Source organism: Brassica napus, chromosome A2 (genome assembly GCF_020379485.1).
Source record: "Brassica napus cultivar Da-Ae chromosome A2, Da-Ae, whole genome shotgun sequence".
In the NCBI taxonomy this organism is placed as follows: domain Eukaryota; kingdom Viridiplantae; phylum Streptophyta; class Magnoliopsida; order Brassicales; family Brassicaceae; genus Brassica; species Brassica napus.
Window position 1 is genome coordinate 2,649,087 of NC_063435.1, and position 19,594 is coordinate 2,668,680.

Consider the following 19,594-nt stretch of genomic DNA (forward strand, 5'->3'; position numbering starts at 1 on the left):
TATATTTTAACATAAATATTTATTATCGAGAATTCATACTTATGTGACAAAGACAAAATTTCTAATGTTCGATTTTTTGAATGCAAATTTCAAAATTTAAATATTAAGTTTTCAATACTTTTTCAACAAAAATTTAGAATATATCATATTTAAGTATTTTTCTGTGTTATATATTTTAATTTTAAACTATATCAATATATATTATGAATGTCTAGTAAATGAGACCTCATATTTATACGATTTATGATCATTTATATCTTGTTATCACCAAAAAAGTTAAATTATTGATCACAAAATTTTAGTTTGAGATATTTAACATTTTTAGTAATTTATAGTCATTTTTAAAATTTAAAATACAACATATAAGAAAAAAAAATATTTTTTATTATATGGTTAATGTTGTTGTTTAATATTTTTTAATAATATAAAATTAAACAAAAAAGATCTGAGATGCAAAAATTATTAGAAAATATTTATTATTCATAATCATTAATTTTGATATATATGTTAACCATATTAGACGATTCCGTAGATTTTATTAAGAAAAGCGCGAGAATATTGTTTTGTACACTATTTATCAAATTAATAGTTAGTTTAATAAAAAAATATAATATAAGTTAAGATGGACTAACTTATCTTTTTAAGATAGTTAAGGTACAAAATAATGTTGTAATGGTTTTCAATTAATATATAAGATATACGTGTGGCAAACGCATCGTGGTATCTATCAGTGGTGGATAAAAACGATTAGGTTTAACATGCTTTGAGGAAGTATATACTCTTTTTTGAGAAAAAATAATAGAAAATTAGGAAGTATATGCTTACGTGTATACATTATATCCTAATCACGTACATACTTAGTGGATTAAACTATTCGTTTATACCTGCAAATAATGGCCTAAGATTTATAATTTGGAGATCTTTAAACGTACCTAGAATTAGAAAGGGTTAACCTCTCATAATTTATCCGATTTTTCTTTATCATAACTACCATTACACACAATATTATCAAAATTATTTATTTTTATTTTAGATTGAAATATTCTTATTTTTCTCTAATTTATTTATTTAACTAAGAAATCTGAAAACTTAACATAAAATTACTTATGTGATTCTTGATAAATGCTCTATCTGTTTCATAATAAATGTCATTCTATTATTTTAATGTAATTTTGTACATTAATCTATTTTTTATCTTTTTGAATAACTAATATTTTTTAAATCATTTTTATTTAATTAATCATACATTAAATAGGAATATACTAGTCGATTGTATAAATTTTTGAATCTCCGTGAAAAATATCAAAATGACACTTAATTTGAAACATAATGAATATGTTTTAAGTATTTTTATATATGTGTGTACAAACACTATTTCCAATATAATACTTGTAGTAAAATATTAACTGTCAATTTTGATCACCTTCTATTGATTAGTTAGTTCAGGTCTTACGACTCAAAACTAATTAATTTGAAATTAATTTAAAGTAGAAAATGACTTATTCAATCTCCGGTTGAGTGGTAATTGCTTCCCCATTACAAGACAACTATACATGTATTTTCAATACGCCACACACACATATACTCACTAAACATATTGCTGCAAAGACGTATACAACAAATGATATACATATTCATGTGTGGTTCGTGCATATACACTGATATATGGTAAACAAAGGATAATAATTTCCATTAGCTAATGCATGGGCCATAAGTAAGCGTCACATCCTGAATATTATTTAGCTCACCAATCAAAACATGACACTTGTTCATGCGCGTTCTCCGAACTTCCCCTCTCCAGATAAATCGGTTTTATTTTTCTTAGGTTCAAACTCATTTTGTTGTAATCGAACAATGTTCAAATACTCAACTTATATATCAGTTTCAGCTAAGTAATTATTACAAAAAAAAAATCCGTCTCCTTAGTCTGAATGTAACAATAGAGCGATCCATAATCAAACTATTGAAAAAGTGGAGACTGATGATCAATTCATAAACGAGTAGTCGTTTCAATTTTTGAAAGTAAGCCATACGATTCTCCTTTGAAAATAAACGTGCCATATGTCCTCGTTTTTATGGAAAGTTTTATATTATTGGGTTTGCTTTATTCTATTTGTTAAAATTCAAATGATTCCCCAATAATTCACTGAAAAATGAAACTTAACTTCACCGTGAAGCTTGAAAATTGCTTCTTTTCTTAGGGAGTTAAAAGTTAGTAATGGTGATTAAACTGATAATAGGGAAAGATGATCAGATTTTTTTATCAGATACATTAAATTGGAATGGTTTAGAAACCAAAATAACTTACATATCAACATATACTATATTAGATGTAAATATCATTTACACATTTGTAGAGCTATACTCCTTATAACTTGTAATATAAATAACCCATGTCTACATTGATGATTAACTTAATGAAGATTACATTTTAATTCATTAACTTCTCTTTCATCTTGATAGTCCAAAATCATACCCCAAACCAGAACAAAATTTATAAATCCTAAGAACTTAATTGTTATTTTGAAATATTAAACCTAGATTTAAGTTTGTTTATATATATTAAAATCTTTTTTTTAATGTATTGTAGTTTCATATATCTTAAATATGCCAAAATGTCACAAAGATCATTAAATTTTTCTACAAAAATATTTTCTTCGAAACACAATGTAAGTTGTTTAACTAGGTTGTGTTATTTTAATTGAATTTTTGATAAAAATGGGATAGATATAATGATGAGTCACCATTTGTTGTGTGCAAGTAATTGCCTATCTTTCGAGGGACACGACACGAGTGGGAGACAATTATTGGACGCCAGTCTGCACGTGGATTAACAACACACCACAATGACAAATTAAACAAATCAGTCTGTTTAATTTATTTCTAAGATTTGGTATTGTTCCTTAAATTAGTAATTCTTGTCAAACTGATAAAAACATCTTTCTAAAATTGAAATATATGTTTCAGTTAGAAATACCAATGCACTATTGTAAGATTTTTGTTTTTATGATTTATCAAATAAATAATCATCATTATATTGCTGTTTATTACTCTTTGCGAGATTAAACGATTTTGTTTTTTGGAAACAGTTGTGAATTTACACATGTTAAAAATCTAAAAATAATGAAATGGTATTTTACTCAAAAATCATATTACACGGAGTTAAATTTCCAGATATATGTACATATATATATTCTTTTGGTAAATGTTAAATATTATACCAATTTTTAAATTTGTATCAGAAATTAGAAAAAATTAAGAGTGAAATGTAAAGATTAAATTAATAAATAGAACGAAACAATAAAAGATTCAGACCAAAACCTATCAATCAACTAAGCAACCAGACATGCTCGGACCAGAAAAATCGGGGATAGTCGAAGTCGAGAACAATGCACCACAATACCGAGAAAAAAATGTTCTCAAACCTTGAAACAACTCCTTCTACAACTTCTCATAACCCTACTCAAACCTAACACAGCCAAATAATCCAAGCACGAAAACACACCCAAAACACCTGACATAGATAGCTCCAATGGTATGAGAGAGAACTAATCTAGTGTTGATGTCGTTGTTTGAAAGGACAACCTGAAGATTGACGTCCCAGTCCAACATGATAGGACCAATTACATCCATTGAACCAAAGATTTGAAAAGGTAGATATCAATATAACCGAGAAAAAAAAAGTATCATAATGTTTGCATGTCTCAATGTTTCATTCAAATATGGTTAGGTAACGATCTATTTTCACACCATAACTATCATATAGTAACAAATCAACATAAACTTTGGACCTCTACCTGCTTGAACACGATTCAACTATTTCAACCTATTTCCCCGTAAATTGAAAGAGCAAAACCCGACTCCCCCAGACGATTGCATAACTATCATAGAGTCATTACGCTCTCTTCTATCTTCACCGTCAAAGTCATCATCAAGAGAATCCGTAGTAACCGGGTCAAATTAAGGAACTTCATTCCATTCCATGCTAACATCGGTCCATGGATCATCCATGTTCGATTTGTGGAAAAAGAGGAAACAGAGACCTACATAATCAACAACGAGAGAGAGAGAGAGAGAGAGAGAGAGAGAGAGAGAGAGAGAGAGAGAGAGAGAGAGAGAGAGAGAGAGAGAGAGAGAGAGAGAGAGAGAGAGAGAGAGAGAGAGAGAGAGAGAGAGCAGCAACGTCGTTCTTCACCCTTTGTCGTCGATCCTCTTTTCGGTAGAAAGAGACACAAATATTTAAACCGAAATTGGGTTTCTCATTGGGTTAATCCGGTTTACATCTCTAATCGGGGCGTTATCGGGTCATTCTAGGTTTAATTGGGTTTGTCATTGGTTTAGTTTAAAAAGAAAATACTAAACATACTTTAAACCAAGATTTGTCGGTATTTGTTCGTCTTTCAAATTTTGTGTGGAAACGAGTTTCGATCTTTACAAATACGGAAAAATAGGTTGAGATAGTTGAATCGTGTGCAATCGGGACGAGGTCTAAAGTTGGTGTGAATTTATTATTATACGATAGTTATGGTATGGAAATAGTTCGTTAACCCATTATGGTTTGACTATAGTTTTTTTATTTCTTACCAACAAGTCGTGATGGTGGGTCTCCTAAACGATCTATACAACGGCCCAACTACCATATATTGGACTTTAGTTTGACCCAATAATAAACCCACATATTTTAATATATAGGCCAGTTGTTCCTACGTTGGAACATGAACTTCCTTTGTTTTGTTTTATAAAAATCAATCTCTTTCTATTCGTTTTTGAAATTTATAGGTAGGTATATCTTACTTGTATTTTCGGTAGTAATCACTTTTTATACCTACATATAAATTTCCTTAATACTACTGTAGTGAATTAGTTTGTGTTAAAAAATATAATATATTTTAGGTGTTATTACTGACATGTTATTATACTCACTTTTTATAAATATTAAAACATGGATCATAAAAGGGTGACTGAAGTTACAAAACAGAAATAAAAACGAAATTGCTTGAAATAACATTTTTTTTTCAAAATATACTCAATCAAAAATATTTTAACATTTGAGTTAGTGGTTATTGTTTAGGAGGTGAGATTGAGTTTATAACCTTCTCTATATTTTATAAATTGTTCTTATAGATTTATAAATAATTTAAGAAAGTTAATTTAGTCCTTTTATCACAAAATTTAAGATATTTATGAAACTAATTACTCTCTCCATTCTTTAAAATTACATATTCTAGATTTTTTACACGTTTTAATAAAACATATTAAATTTACATAAGTTTTTGTGTTTATCTTTTTTCTATAATTTTAAATCAATAAAAATTCAACTAATGCAATTAAGTTTTTTGAAGTTTGCAAATAGTTAATAAACCATGCATTGAAAATGTTAATCTTTTTGAAATAATTTTTTTCTCTAGAATATGTAACTTTAAAGAATGGAGGGAGTATCTTTTAAGAAGAAATTTAAAAAGTAATAGTACTAAATTTATGGTAAATTAAAATTTCTGAGGATTTTTCCTATTAAAACAACGTGTTGCTTTTAACACTTGTAATTTCATTAATGTATAGAGAAAACCATAATGAGCCAACAATAAATGCACAAAAGTGACGTATTTGTTTGGTTGGAGTATGGCAGCCAAAAAAAAAAAACTTTCTTTTAAAATGTGAACTTTGACTGCGATGCGAAAAGACTCCCAAAAAAGTTTCTTTACCGTCATCGTCAAGCTTACGCCAACAACATATTCATTGTCTTTTTTTTTTTTTGTTCAAAACATATTCATTGTCTTTTGACACAAAAACCACCATATTTCTTAAAGCAAATATAACAGCAATAAAATTATTCTTTTCAAATGTAACGCCATATTCAGTTTTGGATTTGGTAACTAAAATAATTTCTAGTACTCGTCTGTTTTGTGCTTGCTTCACATGTGTTTCCTTTTGGTGTTTGTATGCCTGAGGGTGTTGTTTATTTCTCTTCGTGCTTTCGTGCATTTGTAACGTGTTGTCTCTTTCGGGGAGGTAAAAGAGAATGAAAAATGGTATTTTCAGTATAGTATAATTCTTTTGTAGTAGTTGGCTTAACTAATGAAACATTCATTAATACTTTAGACCGTTTTATTGTAAAAAGCGTGCATTTTAGTTGAACGCAAAACATAAATGTTACTCTTTCCATTTTTATTATACGACATTTAGTGGTTGTAAATACATTTAAAGAAAATATTTAATTTTGTAATTTTCTAGACAAAAACATCATTATTTATTTAAATAACCACATTTTGATTAATATAAAATAATTTACAAAAATATAAAAAATTGTATTACATAAAATTAATAAATTTTGCATTAAACATCGAATACGACATGTAATTTGAAACAATTTTTTTTTTCAAAACACCATCTATTAAAAACAGAGGGAGAACTAGTATAGAATTTACTCGCATTCAATAGTTTTTGAAAAATCTAATATATTCAGAGATTAGGATTCAATCCCCATTTGTTTAACAGCATTTTTCTCAATGATTGATCATTATAGATACTCTACATGACAAAAATACCTGCTCTTTCATAAATACTGAAAATTACTATGCGTCTAGTCTTTTATGTTCTCCACAATAGCTCTGAACTGATTAACAAAAATTGATAGCTATGATTTGGTCAAATGATTATGGTTACTTTTCTTCAATGAAATTAGACAAATAAAATAAATAGGTGTGGATTTCTAATTTTCACATTGGGAAGATAGCAATTTAGGAAACGACAATGAAAAGTCAAGACTTGTTTATTTCTGACCGCATATCACTCCACGAGGCCGGACTGCAACTCAACGTCTGGTTTCAGTTTGGACCAATAATAGTGTTTTCAAATTTACATCTTCAAAATTAAACAGGGCGAGGTATATATTTGACACTTAGGATACTCCATATATTGTGTGTTTGATAAAAGAAAAGATAATCAGTCACAATCAAATGTAAATACTTAAATGTTTCCATTCATTAATGAGCAGGCTCATTGATTGAACATAATGAAAACCTATACTATATGATGATCATTAGTAGGTAAGAATCATCAATGCTACGTATTCATTCATAATAGTAGTACTAATAACAGTATAGTAATCATAAAAAAAAGTTTCAGGAATTCCATGTGAATAGAGGGCCGACGATATAATAGTCAATCATTACGACAGTAGTAAGAATATAATAACAATAGACTACTAGTTAGATACGTATTCTTATAGCATAAGAGTTTGAAATGGACTGTAACGTAAAATTAATGTGTCAGTGTCACTGACGAAACTTAACTAAAAGCTGTAGACTAACGCGTACTCTTTCTTCTATATCCTTCTCCCACCTTCTCCCACCTTCTTCACTTGTTTTTTTCTTCTCTTATAATCCAAAAATTGAAAAGTTTCGGTCTGTAATATTGTGAAGAGTATTGTTTAATCTATAATAATGATGCAATTTCTATGTTTCATAATGTAAGTAGTTTAAAAAAATTTCTTTTATTTTAAAATATAAATATTTTCATATTTCAATGCTATTTTATATTTATTGAGTATTGTTCAATCAATTATTTCATAGAGATTTTTATAATCGATTAAATTTATGTATAAATGATACCATCTTTCCAAAGAACAACTTTCTTAATATTAGTGCTTTTACGTACAACTAATTACATTTTGAAGTAAAATGAGTATATAGATATTGACTATTTTTATGTGTAACCATAATGTTGTATTCGCCTTTCGATCAGACAATGTTTAAAAGATTGTTACACATAGGCAAACTATGTACTATAATCTATATAATATATAGAGAATTTGTACTCCCTACACACTAAATATCCTCTATTTGCACTTTATATCTTAAATCCCTTCAATTTTCTTTCCTCCATTATTACCATTTTCCCCCATTTGTATGGTATCTCACCATTTTAAGTATATTGAACTAATTTGCTCATATATATATATCTATTATCTTAATGAATACATCATTTTGTACAAGTTTTCAAAAATTATGTAAAACTTTTGTCACTTGAATGAACTGAAAATAACAAAACCATAAACACATCATATGTTTGGAAATTTACACTTTAACCAATTGATTTTTCCGGTCAAACAAACTTAAAAGCGACTCTTTTTTTTTGCCATCTGAAGTATTATTAAACAAGGTAAAATTTACAACAAAAGCCCATAAGAAAAAGGCCATAACAGTAACAACAAAACAAAGCCCAAGAAAAGGGCAAACATAAGGACCACGAGGCCCACAAAGAGATCCAGTCGAAATAAGACCGATGGGAAGGAGATGGATCGGCTCGACCTCATCCACGCGTTGCAACTTTAGCGTGACAGGGACACGTGCCCACTGGTCGAGGCGCCACCGAACTTCGCCGGCCAGAAAGTCATCAACGGAGGCTCTAATCGGCATGTTCCACCGGAAACGCACCGGAAACAGGAACCCGGAGTTAGAGACTCCACCAACGACGAGAGGAATTTTGCACATCACCGACAGAATAGATCTTCGCCGGAAGCTCATAAACCACCGGAAACCAGAAGGGTGAAGGAAGCTCCGGAGCAAAGCCGGCCGAAACCACCGGAGGGGAAGGTGGATCGCTAGAGTCAAAAGCCGGCGACTACATCCTGAGAAAGGATGAGCCCCAGAGTCGAAAACCGAACAATCCATCCTTGTAGAAGCTAATGGATGTCGGAGAAGATCCCGACAGACGGAAAGCTGGTCGCTGTAAACGAACCGGCGTCAAGCAAAGTCACCGACTCTCATCTCAATCTCTCTGTGAAAGGTATGTAAGAGAGAAGAGAGAGAGAGAGGAGAGAGAGTCTCCGATTGTGCCTACTTAAAAGCGACTCTACTCTTCACTAATCAGAAGCAATTTTTTATTCAAAAAAGAAAAAAATAGCTTTAGAACTTTGTTTATTTCCTCTCTCTCTCATAGTTGACTATTTAATAAGAAATGGACAATTTCTTTAATTTGCCTCTAGATAACCCATTCTTGTTATAAAAAGACAGTAACCTTTCTGGAGATAAGTCTTTTCTTATTTTGTGTGTTAGTGTGTGGAGAGAAGATTGTGTTCAAAAAAAAAAAAGTGTGTGGAGAGAAGATACGAAACAGAAAGATATCCTCATGGCTCATGTAAGTGATTTTTTTAATCCTCTATCCTTTTGTTCTTTCTGTCGTTTTTAACATTCCAGAAGTTTTCTCTCTACTTTTTTTGGGGCAAATAATTGATATCTTTGTCAAGAATCAAGCAAGATAGGCAAAACCTGCCTAATACTGTATCCTCACTTCACATAAACCTAATCTCTCTCTCTCTCTCTCTCGCTAACTTATAGAATTCGCATTCATAGATATATACGCAATAGCCAAAACTATTCATGTGTTTGGCCCTTCATGTTTTTAATTCCTGACTCCATGATTCTTATGGGGTCTCTTGTGTCTTGATTGTTGCGACTTCTTGATTTCGATTTCTGAATATCTGATTATCTAAGGGTTATTGAGTACTCTTGAGCATTCTTTCAGGGTTCTTGATTAGTATATTCATGTACTAATAAATAATAAATTGGTTGATATGAATGGGACAGGGGAGATATGATAATAACTGCAAAAAGAAAAGTGGACAGGTTCCGAGGTTTGGAGAATGGGAGGAAGCAAGTGAGATGCCAATAACACAATACTTTGAGAATCCAAGACAAGCTGGTCTGCTTCGTCACCATCATCACTCCATTTCTTCTTACACAACCACTTCATCTTCATCTTCTTCTTCTTCTTCTTCTTCTTCTTCTTCTTCTTCTTCTTCTTCTTCTTCTTCAGCAGAAGCCCTAAAGCTTGCTTCTCACCATCCCCGTCCACGTCACCTACATCCTTCAAGACAGGTTCATCAAATTAATAAATGTTTATTTATATTGTTAATTAACTCGATAAATGTAACCAGCTAAAGTAAAACGCGGTTTGTTGTGTAATGACTTGCCGTAGACGGCGGGGACGAATGAAAGGAGGCGCCCACAAAGGCGCGTGCGTGACGTCAGTGCACAGACAGACAAGTATTATGTAGACGTCACTGGAGTGAAGCAGCACCAAAACAACGTTGCCTCAGCTTCGAGGCCACCTAAGCCCGTTGATGAGGATCTCTACAAGATTCCTCCTGAGCTTTTATATTCTTCAAGAAGGGTAAGACTTTAAGATCCCCATCTCTCATACGTAAATTTTTTTTGAAAAGAAAACATGTCATAAATGGTATTTAGTGACGTATTTACACATTTTTTTTATAACAAATATTTTCTTTTGTTAAATTGTTCACTTTTATATAATGATCTAAAATGGTATCAAGCTCATGATCATATTTTTAATTTGATGCCACCTCATACTTTTAATGGTGTATATACTTTTCTTATTCTCATTTATATTATACATTTGGTGTTGCAGAAGAGAATGCCTGGCTTTTTAACATGTTTGGTTCCATGCACGTCTTAAACTGAAAAGGAAGAATGAAGAGAAGGAGAAGAAATAGTAGGATCATGCATGAATCGAATAATGTAATTTGTATTTTTATAAATTTAATTTCACTCAATATACATATATATGATCAGTAGCGGCCCTGGTAGGAAACGGAGGAAGCATCAGCTTCCAGCCGTCTTAAAATACATAACTTATCGGCCTTCATTTTTTCAAAAGTTTTATTAGTTCAACCGACAAAACATGCACAGTAAGTAAGTGGCTGTCATGGTTTCAATTCTTTGAAACTGCAAACGTTTTCCTTGTTTTTATAATTTATTCTGGCCCAAATTTGTTTTTTTAAGCTTCCGGTCCAATGTTTTTTCAGAAGTTTCAGGGCCGGGCCTATATATGATATAGTCATATAGACGTGGCTTGGCAGAAAAAGAGGGAGAGCACACTCATGGTTTATAGAAAAGTCAAAAGAGGGAACAAAGTAATAGCGAGGTTGTCCCATTCTTCTTGATCAATGATTGTCGATCGGTTTCGTAGTGCTCTTTGTTACATCTCTACTTTAGTCTTTACAAAACTTTCTCTCTATTTCGTCACATCGGTTCTCAACATTTGGAATATCGATAATCATTGATCAAAGCAACTTTGCATGTGGAATATCGTTCTCCTTTGTTTTTGAAACTAGACTTGGCCACTGATAGAAACAAAGACGAGAGAAATATTGGATCAATGATCAAAGAATGAAAAGGATTAAGGATATTCAATCTTAATTGGTGATAGTCTTTTAATTTCTACTGCGTTTCAACAAAAAATGGTATCAAGCTAATTCGTTTGAAGTATTCCAACATGGAAACAATAAATAAATTCATGTTTTCAATTCTACATCCATGCAACAAAATTCATATATGAATATGATGATAGCAAAAAAAAACAACTACTTTTTATGTATCAATAAGATCTGATTTTGGTGATTCATTCATCCCTTTGTGGCTCTTCACCATTACTGTAACACTTGAGCCATGCCAGTGTAAAACCGCTTCTGCTTTTGTCACTTCACGATTTGATCCTTGCTCTGTTTCTGTCACCCGTGTTCAGTCCGCACATGATCGCTAGACTGCTCTCTCTGATGGATAACATTCTATCAGAGCCTGATTGTTAGAATCAATGGCTGAAAAAGACAATAATATCCCTGCTTCAAAGACTGCCACGTAGGAGAGCTTTGTATGCAGGCTTTGATCCCATGAGCTCTCAGAAGCTGTTTATTTTCCTTGGTCACGATGATCATAATTCCAGAACCTGAGATTGTATGACCAAGGCATGAGTCAAAGTTGTTCTAGTTTATTATCAACACATCATCAAGAACTAATAAAACCTTTAAGATCCTGCAATCTTTCCTTCACTGAACCTAAATAACCCATACACAAGGCTTAACAACATGACAATTTTACAATACCTACAAAAGGCTTACCCTCATTTGTTTCATGCTCCTCATCTCTGCATCCTCATCACGTCGTGATTCTTCTTCGTATCCATATAGATAAGGCATATCGCGCTGGTTTGATCCATATGAGACCCTGAGGCTATTCTGAGTAGATAGAAGAAAAAGAAGACACAAGTGGAGAGGAAGTTTCAACGAAGACACAGAACCACAGAAAAGAGTCCAACCAAAGACGAGTGGAGAGGAAGACTCATGGAAGGAAGATTCAACGATGTTTACTTTAATAAATTTGTAATCCTTCAACTTCCCATTTATTACGAATTTCTCCTAACATTTTTCTTATTCTCATACGTTTCTTTAGCTTTTCCCTCGGATAGGAACAGCAATAATCAACATTTATAAATAAATAGATAGTTGATATCCTTATTATGTGTAATTAGTCAAGACCTAGTACTCTCTTCTAACGTGTATAAGTATTGTACAAAGCCTCTAATAAGTATGATCACTTTCCATAATCTATAATATGAGCCATTCTGAGAATAGATGTAAACCAACATCAACAAAAGCTCATTCCTCTGTTACATCTGGCGTGCTTACACATAAACCAACATCAACAAAAGCCTTGTAATCATGTAAACTACATCATAGAGTCTGAGCTCACAAGCTACTCTACTCGACAGCAAAGCCTACACTAAAAGCTACAAATTAAGAAACTTAAAATGACAAAATCACCTGTTTCCAGATGTTTGATCAGTTATATCTTAGCTATCTATACTAGACAACTAGTCACGACATTCTCATAAAACCTAACCATTGAACCAACTATGCCAATGCCATACATCTCAGGACAAGAAATAACAGAGAAAAAAATACTAAAGCTTTCCGACAGCAAACATAGCAAAACATGTATTCTTCGAGCATATCCATTACCAAAACAAAGCATAAAACTGAAAACAAAACAAACCAAGATTAACGGTAACTCTTCTGGAAACGAGAAGGAGCACCACGACCACCAAACTTCTTTGGCTCGCACCTCCTCGGATCCGCCACAAGAAGAGTCCTATCATAAGGAATAAGAATATCTTTAACCTCCTTCCTCGAAGGCTCATCAACATACAACCAGCGCCTTGGCGATACTCTGACGAATGGCGTAGACCTGGGAAGTGTGACCACCACCCTTGACTCGTATCCTCGTGTCCACACCTGCGAAGCGGTGCTTCCCTAGGAGAAGAACTTGATCAACCGTTGGACAACCGTTGAACTTGATCAGGCCACACCCGCGTTAGCAGTGGGTTACGGCAACTGCTGTCTTCTTCCTTCCGAAGCATTGCACGGATACAACAGCTGGCTATATTAGAAGACTCTCTGCGGCTATATTAACCACATATACCAAAGCTTTCTCTCCATCTCTGCTTCACATCCTCTGGTTTGCCTTGACATGCTTCCTCAAATGCTGTTCCAAATTCTCCGCAGATCTTCTTGCTAGATTCCTTAACCTCCACCAAATCATTCAAACACCAACTTGAAGATGCATATCTCTTCGACAACACTACAACCGCAAACCTAGATTCTCTGATAGTTTATATAGTTTGGCTTCTCTTGATATCATTGTCTATATAGTTTGAAACACATGGTGTCTCCAGTGGCAAGACTGCAACAACAAAGATGAAGAATCTGCCATGAGTAGAAGCTAAAGGTTAATAAAGATCTTATTGTTTTTAGTTGGAAAGGTAAGATACAGATCTTGATAAATGATGATGATTGATAGATACGCTTCTGATACTTGAGAGTTGAGATACGCTTTGCACATAAAGAACGTTTACTTTTTTGCCTTCTGTTCACATTTGAAGTTAAACTCGTCTTCTCAAATCTTAATTGTAGACAATCTAAATAGAGCGACATGAATCATCTCCACTTATCTTTAAATGTCAATGTTTACAGTTTATATCCCTAAATTACACAGCACCTGTTTTGTAATCCTTTAAAGCTTTCAATATTATGTATCTTTGATCGTAGCAGTAGCCGAGAGATACGAATCAGAAACAACAACAAAATGAACTTAAGAGTAGCAAAACTCAGTCCCTCTCAAGTTATTGTATATACAATGTAAGCAAGAGTAAGTTTTCAAAAACAAAAGATTTTTTTATGTATCAACAAGACCTGATTTTGGTGATACATTCAACCCATTGTGCCTCTTCACCAGTACCGGATCTCTTGAGCCACTTATAAAACAGCTTCTGCGTTTGGTCACTGCATGATCTGATCCTTGCTTAGCAAGCTTCGTAAATGTCCCCTGTTTACTCTCGTCTGCCACCCGTGTTGAAGCCACACATTGTTCTAGTTTATTATCAACACATCATCAAGAACTAACAAAACCTTTAAGATCCTGCAATCAATCTTTCCTTTACTGAACCTAAATCATGCAACTTCATATCCTAAATAACCCATACACAAGGCTTAACAACATGACAATTTTACAATACCTACACAAGGCTTAACCTCATTCGTTTCATGCTCCTCATCTCTGCATCCTCATTCATCACGTCCTGATTCTTCTTCGTATCCATATAGATAAGGCATATCGCGCTGGTTAGATCCATATGAGACACTGAGGCTATTCTGTTTACCCCCTACTACAAGACACTAGCATCAATGAATTCTCATCCTCTTCATCATCGTTATCAACGAGTTCTCAGACAAGCCAAGGCCTAAACTCTTTCGTTTCCTGATCATTGTCTCTGAATCCTCATCAATTCCAGATTCTTCTCCTTCTTCTTCTTCTTCTGTTTCATTGTTTGCTTCTATGTTTATGTCGATTCCTGCATTAGAAAAAACAGCGTCATTACCATCTATATCCTCCTCAGCATCAACACCTTCATCCACTTCATCTTCAGCACCTTCACCACCATCATCATCATCTTCCTTTTCTTTATCCTCTCCACCTGCATTTTCATTGCTTGCCTCTATGTTTATGCCCCTACATTCTTCGTCTTCAGTTTCTTTTCCGTCAAGAATACATTGAGGGACGACCTCCTCCAATAGTCTTACACCGCATCCTTTGACTTTCCAGGCTGTATTATGGATTCTGAACTCGAAAAAAAGTTCGCTGAAAGTGGCTTCTTCGGCTTCAGGAAAATCCTGGTTTAGAGAGAACGAATCTTCAAATATATATAGATGCTCTGCTTGGCCATCGAGATATGGCATATGGTGGACCTGGTTTGATCCATATTGGACAGTGTGGCCATTCTGTTTACCACTGACGCGACAAGATATCAACGAATTCTCATCCTCATCATCATCGCCATCATTTGTCAGCAAGATGCAAGCTTTGAATCTCAAGAATGATGGAAGAGGTGTTGGAGCCATATTGATCGTTAGGCAGCCTGAAGTAGCTTGGTGAGTGAAGTGTGCAGGCACTTCTTCACCAGGTAAGAGCGCATATTTGCAAGCTGATGTCTGGATGAGCCTTCTCGCTTCTTGATTCAGGTTGAAGCACTTAGCAAATTTTAGGCGAATGTTTGGATTTTGAAAAGAGGAGGAGTCTATACTCTCCAAGGATCCACAACCGTGTGCATCAATAGATAGAAGGGAACCTGGAAGTGGGGGAAGGGCTACGAGATTTCTGCATTGTGTGATGTCAAGCTTAGTTAGTCCGGAAAGATGGTTGATGCAGTCTGGAATAGTCGTGAAACGTTTATGGCTGAAACGTAATGATATTGGAGATGTAAGAGCCTTTTCGGGTAGACATATCGGCAAAATGTAGTCAAAATCGAAGTCTGTTTCTAGTCTCCAACGTCGCTTCATTTCAGACCCCCACTTGATTATTGCTTCATCGTAATTGGCAAAATCGCAATACTCTTTTTTTTGAAAGAAGAAATCAAGATCCTCCACCCAACGGTAAACGTTACTCAGAGCAAGAAACTCAAGATTCTCCAACTTAGAAATGTTTGGAGATATAATTTTCAGCCTCTCACATCCATGCATATCTAGTTTACGCAGACGAAATAAGTTCTCAATCCATGGAGGAACCTCCTCTATACCTGTCTCACTCAACACCAACTCTACAATACTGTCAGGAACATTTGGGAAGTCTTTGATGATTTTACACCCTGTAATATCCAATACCCCTAGATTGGTGCTGATTGATGATGGCAATTCCTCTATCGCACTATACCTCAGATGTAGCTCAAGCGCAGCTGCACTGCCAATAGAGCTTGTGAGCTTCAACAAACTTCTGCAGTCACTGAGATCTAATTTCTCGAGACTCGTTGCTTTTGAGAGATCTGGAATCTTTCTCAGACGCCATGAGGAACTCAAATCCATCAGCATGAGGCAATGGAGAGGCTATACCAAAAAAGAACAAAGTAAAATTTGAGTTAGAGAAATGACTGACCGTGCTTTACGTGAAAATCTCACTGAAATCCGACCCAAACCCGCGGTTGAACCGGTAAACCTGGTAACCCAGAAAAAATCCGGTTTAAGTTTTGTGAAAAACCCAATACTTAGAAACCCGCAAAAACCTTACTCGGAATCCGATACCGGTTGAACCAATAAATAACTTTTATTTTTTTCTTTAGTTTTTAATTATGTTTTATATTCTAAGTTTCCAATTAAGTTAGGTGGTGACAAAAAAAACAAAAGTTAAGTTTTTCCTTTTCAGTTTTATATTTGTGATTTTAGATTTTGATGAAAATTTCACTATGTCATCTGAAGAAATGAAATGAACGATAGTAGAGAGAAACAAAATTAGTTGATGTGGTTTGGTGTTGGTTTACTTTCGTTATTGATAATTATTATAATGATCTTTTATTTTTGGTTTATTTTGTATTTTAAATTTAATTTATTATTCACATTAGATATTTAAATATTTATAAATTTTATGTCTTGATTCTTTTTTAGATATCATAACTCTTACCTTGTTATAGAAAATTTTAAATAATCTAAACTATTTTTTGATATTTTGTATGTTAAATAAAAATAAAAATATAAAAACTAAAGTTAAGTATTTTCTAAATATTTTTAAACATAAAATATATACATATCCAAACTATTACTTTATGTTTTAAAAACATTTAGAAAATATTAAACTTTAGTTTCTATATTTTTATTTACATAGGCGATATATTATTATATACTAAAATTAATTCATTTATTAACATGTAGTTCATCCGCGGTCGATCTAGTGATCCAGCAACCCGGTAAGTCGTCAGGTTCAGTGTACGGATCGGATTTTAAAACACTGCATGAAATAGAAGAAAATCCAGAATATATTTACTTGTATTCCCTCCCAAAGCTTCTCAAATTTGCTATCTGGCATGATTAGTTTGACAAGAAACTTGCCAAAGAACTTGGAAGGCCAAAATCTCAATGGACAGCAGGGCCAACGTATAAATCTGAGTTTGTCGGGAAAACAGTTGAGGCCCTCGGGCATGCATAAGGGACCATCGTAGAGTATTGCTAGAAACTGGAGATTATTCATCCCATCGAAAGCTCTTTTACTTATTTGGAAGTTCCCACCGCAATGGGAATATATGCCTATGACTTTTCCAGTACCCTAGAAGAGATTATTCAAAAGGAACTAATAAATCTCATCTTAAAAACCTGAGGAAATAGAAAAATACTGCATACGTAAAAAACACTTACAGTGCTTTTTTCAAGTACTTCAGAAATTTCCGTGGTATTCATCAAGAACTGTCGCTTTCCAGGCTCCTCCAAAGACTGTTTCTTGACAATTTCTCTACCCATTTTTTGAAGTAAACTATGCATCTCTACGCATCCCTTGTAAACTATATATATAAGAGATTTATCAGCTAAGACTTGAAGTCCATGGTTGACGTCCAGACCACAGTTTGCAAGACACCTCTTAACACTATCAACCTTCCAGAGGGAACAAGAAAAGAAACATGCAATATGTAGAAAAAGAGCTTGATCTTTATCACTTAACCCGTCGTAGCTAAATCTTAGAGTTGATTCAATTTCTCTATCAAGGCTAGACCTGAGCCTTGGTAGTGCCTCTATCCACTCGTCCCTGGACATACCTCGTAGATAAGATCCCATGACTCTCAGGGCTAGAGGAAGATCACCAGCAAGCCAAGTAACTTCCTTAGCAAGCTCTTCAAAACCATAATCTGGAGACTTTCGACCGAAAGCATATTGGCAGAAGATCTGAAGAGACTCATCGCTAGTTGGAAATTTCATCTCGTAGATATGATCGATTCCCAATCTGAGTGTCTTGAGAAGTTTTCTATCTTCGGTTGTAATGATAATAATACTCCCGGGACCAAACCATCCGCGCTGGTATGCCGTTGCCTCGAGTTGCCACCAGCTATCCACTTCATCAAGAACAACCAACACTTTTTTGTCACTCAGCTTTTCTTGAGCCACTCGTAAGTGACCAACCTCAATATAACTTTGGTTGAATATTTGAGACAACATCTTTTTCTGCAAACGCAACTTCAACTGATAGTCGTTACCACAAGGCTTCTCATAACTTCCTCTGATATTCTCCAAAAAAGTGCTGAATGGAAAACCAGGAGAGAGTTGGTTGTATAAAACTCTGGCAGTGGTCGTCTTCCCAATCCCGGCAGGACCCACCATCATAATCACCTTAACTTCTTCTGATTGTAGGATGAACTTGGATTTTATCTCTATGATACGAGCTCCTATGCCAACAAAGTCGTCAAAGTCTTTTGATGGTGTAAAACCCAATACAATCATAAGCTCAACGGCAATTTTGTTGATCAAATCAGCTTCGTTTTCCCTAGCAAAAACAGAGGCTAACCATTAAAACAGACAAACATGCATGAAAAGTAGCTACATATAATAAGAGTGAACGAACCATCTCCGAGAGTCATAACCAGCTATATTGGCGACACCCTCCAAAGCTTCCCTCCATGCCTTGACCTTTTCTTCTTTCCCCACACAGGTTTTTTCAAAGGCTTTCCCGAAATCTCCGGTCTGCTTCCTAACATCAGATGGATCCACTTCGTAGAAAATGGTCATCACTTTTTGTTGATCCCTCTCCATGATTTCCTCCAACTCATCTTGATCCTCTGCCTTGCCTTTCATGATCTCCACTAACTCATCCAAACACCAGCTTGAAGAAGCGTAGTTAACGGAGAGCAAGACAATGGCAACCCTTGACTCTCTGATCGCTAGTACGAGCTCGGGACCGATACGTTGGCCTCGATCAATCTCGTCATCTATGAAAGTTTGGATTCCCTTGCTTTTGAGCTCTTTCAGAAGGTGACTAAGAAAGGTTTTGCGCACGTCTCGTCCACAGAAGCTCGGGAAGACATCATGTTTCAAAGTGCGAGACAGAGAAGCCATGAGTAGAGAGCACGCAATGAACTGAAGAAAAGAATCGCAATGATTTCAGCAAAAGAGAGAAATAACAACGATGACACAGAGCCTCAAAAATGTTTCCAAAGACAAAAGTAAATAGAGAAGAAAGACAAAAGTGGAGAGGAAGTTTCAACGAAGACACAGAACCACAGAAAAGAGTCCAACCAAAGACGAGTGGAGAGGAAGACTCATGGAAGGAAGATTCAACGATGTTTACTTTAATAATAAATTTGTAATCCTTCAACTTTCCATTTATTACGAAACTAGTCCTAACCTTTTCCTTATTCTCATGATGATATTCTCGTACGTTTCTTTAGGTTTTCCTTATGCAAAATCTCAGTAATAATCAACATTTATAAATTA

The 19,594-nt window shown here is 34.2% G+C and overlaps 3 protein-coding genes across 9 annotated transcripts; 1 reads left to right on the plus strand and 2 right to left on the minus strand.

The window, feature by feature from the left end:
- The first annotated feature begins 8,874 nt into the window (after positions 1–8,874).
- LOC106431438 (uncharacterized protein DDB_G0284459) lies at positions 8,875–10,668 on the plus strand. Its single transcript, XM_013872241.3, has 4 exons — positions 8,875–9,138; positions 9,588–9,878; positions 9,979–10,173; positions 10,429–10,668. The coding sequence occupies exons 1-4, from the start codon at positions 9,130–9,132 to the stop codon at positions 10,474–10,476; spliced, it is 543 nt and encodes a 180-aa protein (XP_013727695.3). The 5' UTR covers positions 8,875–9,129; the 3' UTR covers positions 10,477–10,668.
- Positions 10,669–11,266: 598 nt separating this feature from the next.
- On the minus strand, positions 11,267–14,487 carry LOC106431439 (40S ribosomal protein S16). Its single transcript, XM_048761180.1, is given in 6 exon segments — positions 11,267–11,745; positions 11,918–13,004; positions 13,006–13,258; positions 13,320–13,383; positions 14,264–14,300; positions 14,387–14,487. Coding segments are annotated over 5 exon segments (603 nt in total). The 3' UTR covers positions 11,267–11,745; positions 11,918–12,856.
- On the minus strand, positions 11,267–19,356 carry LOC106398395 (disease resistance-like protein DSC2). 7 transcript variants are annotated; one of them, XM_048749302.1, is made up of 6 exons: positions 18,726–19,356; positions 17,531–18,647; positions 17,163–17,441; positions 14,371–16,231; positions 11,918–14,224; positions 11,267–11,745 (listed from the first exon to the last, which is right to left on the minus strand). In XM_048749302.1, exons 1-4 carry the CDS (start codon positions 19,214–19,216, stop codon positions 14,537–14,539), a joined length of 3,582 nt encoding a protein of 1,193 aa, XP_048605259.1. In that variant the 5' UTR covers positions 19,217–19,356; the 3' UTR covers positions 11,267–11,745; positions 11,918–14,224; positions 14,371–14,536. The 7 variants fall into 7 exon arrangements, with proteins under 7 accessions (XP_048605259.1, XP_048605257.1, XP_048605261.1 ...); XM_048749300.1 differs by having other exon boundaries at positions 11,918–14,273; XM_048749304.1 differs by lacking the exon at positions 11,918–14,224 and having other exon boundaries at positions 14,387–16,231.
- Between the last annotated feature and the right edge of the window lie 238 nt (positions 19,357–19,594).

Coding starts and splice junctions, on each gene's coding strand:
- LOC106431438 (XM_013872241.3), top strand. Junction 9,879..9,978: donor ACCTACATCCTTCAAGACAG/GTTCATCAAATT, acceptor GACTTGCCGTAG/ACGGCGGGGACGAATGAAAG. Junction 10,174..10,428: donor TTTTATATTCTTCAAGAAGG/GTAAGACTTTAA, acceptor TTGGTGTTGCAG/AAGAGAATGCCTGGCTTTTT.
- LOC106398395 (XM_048749304.1), bottom strand. CDS start 19,216: ATGGCTTCTCTGTCTCGCACTTTGAAACATGATGTCTTCCCGAGCTTC. Junction 18,648..18,725: donor GGTTATGACTCTCGGAGATG/GTTCGTTCACTC, acceptor TGTTTTTGCTAG/GGAAAACGAAGCTGATTTGA. Junction 16,232..17,162: donor AGCTTTGGGAGGGAATACAA/GTAAATATATTC, acceptor TTTTTGGTATAG/CCTCTCCATTGCCTCATGCT.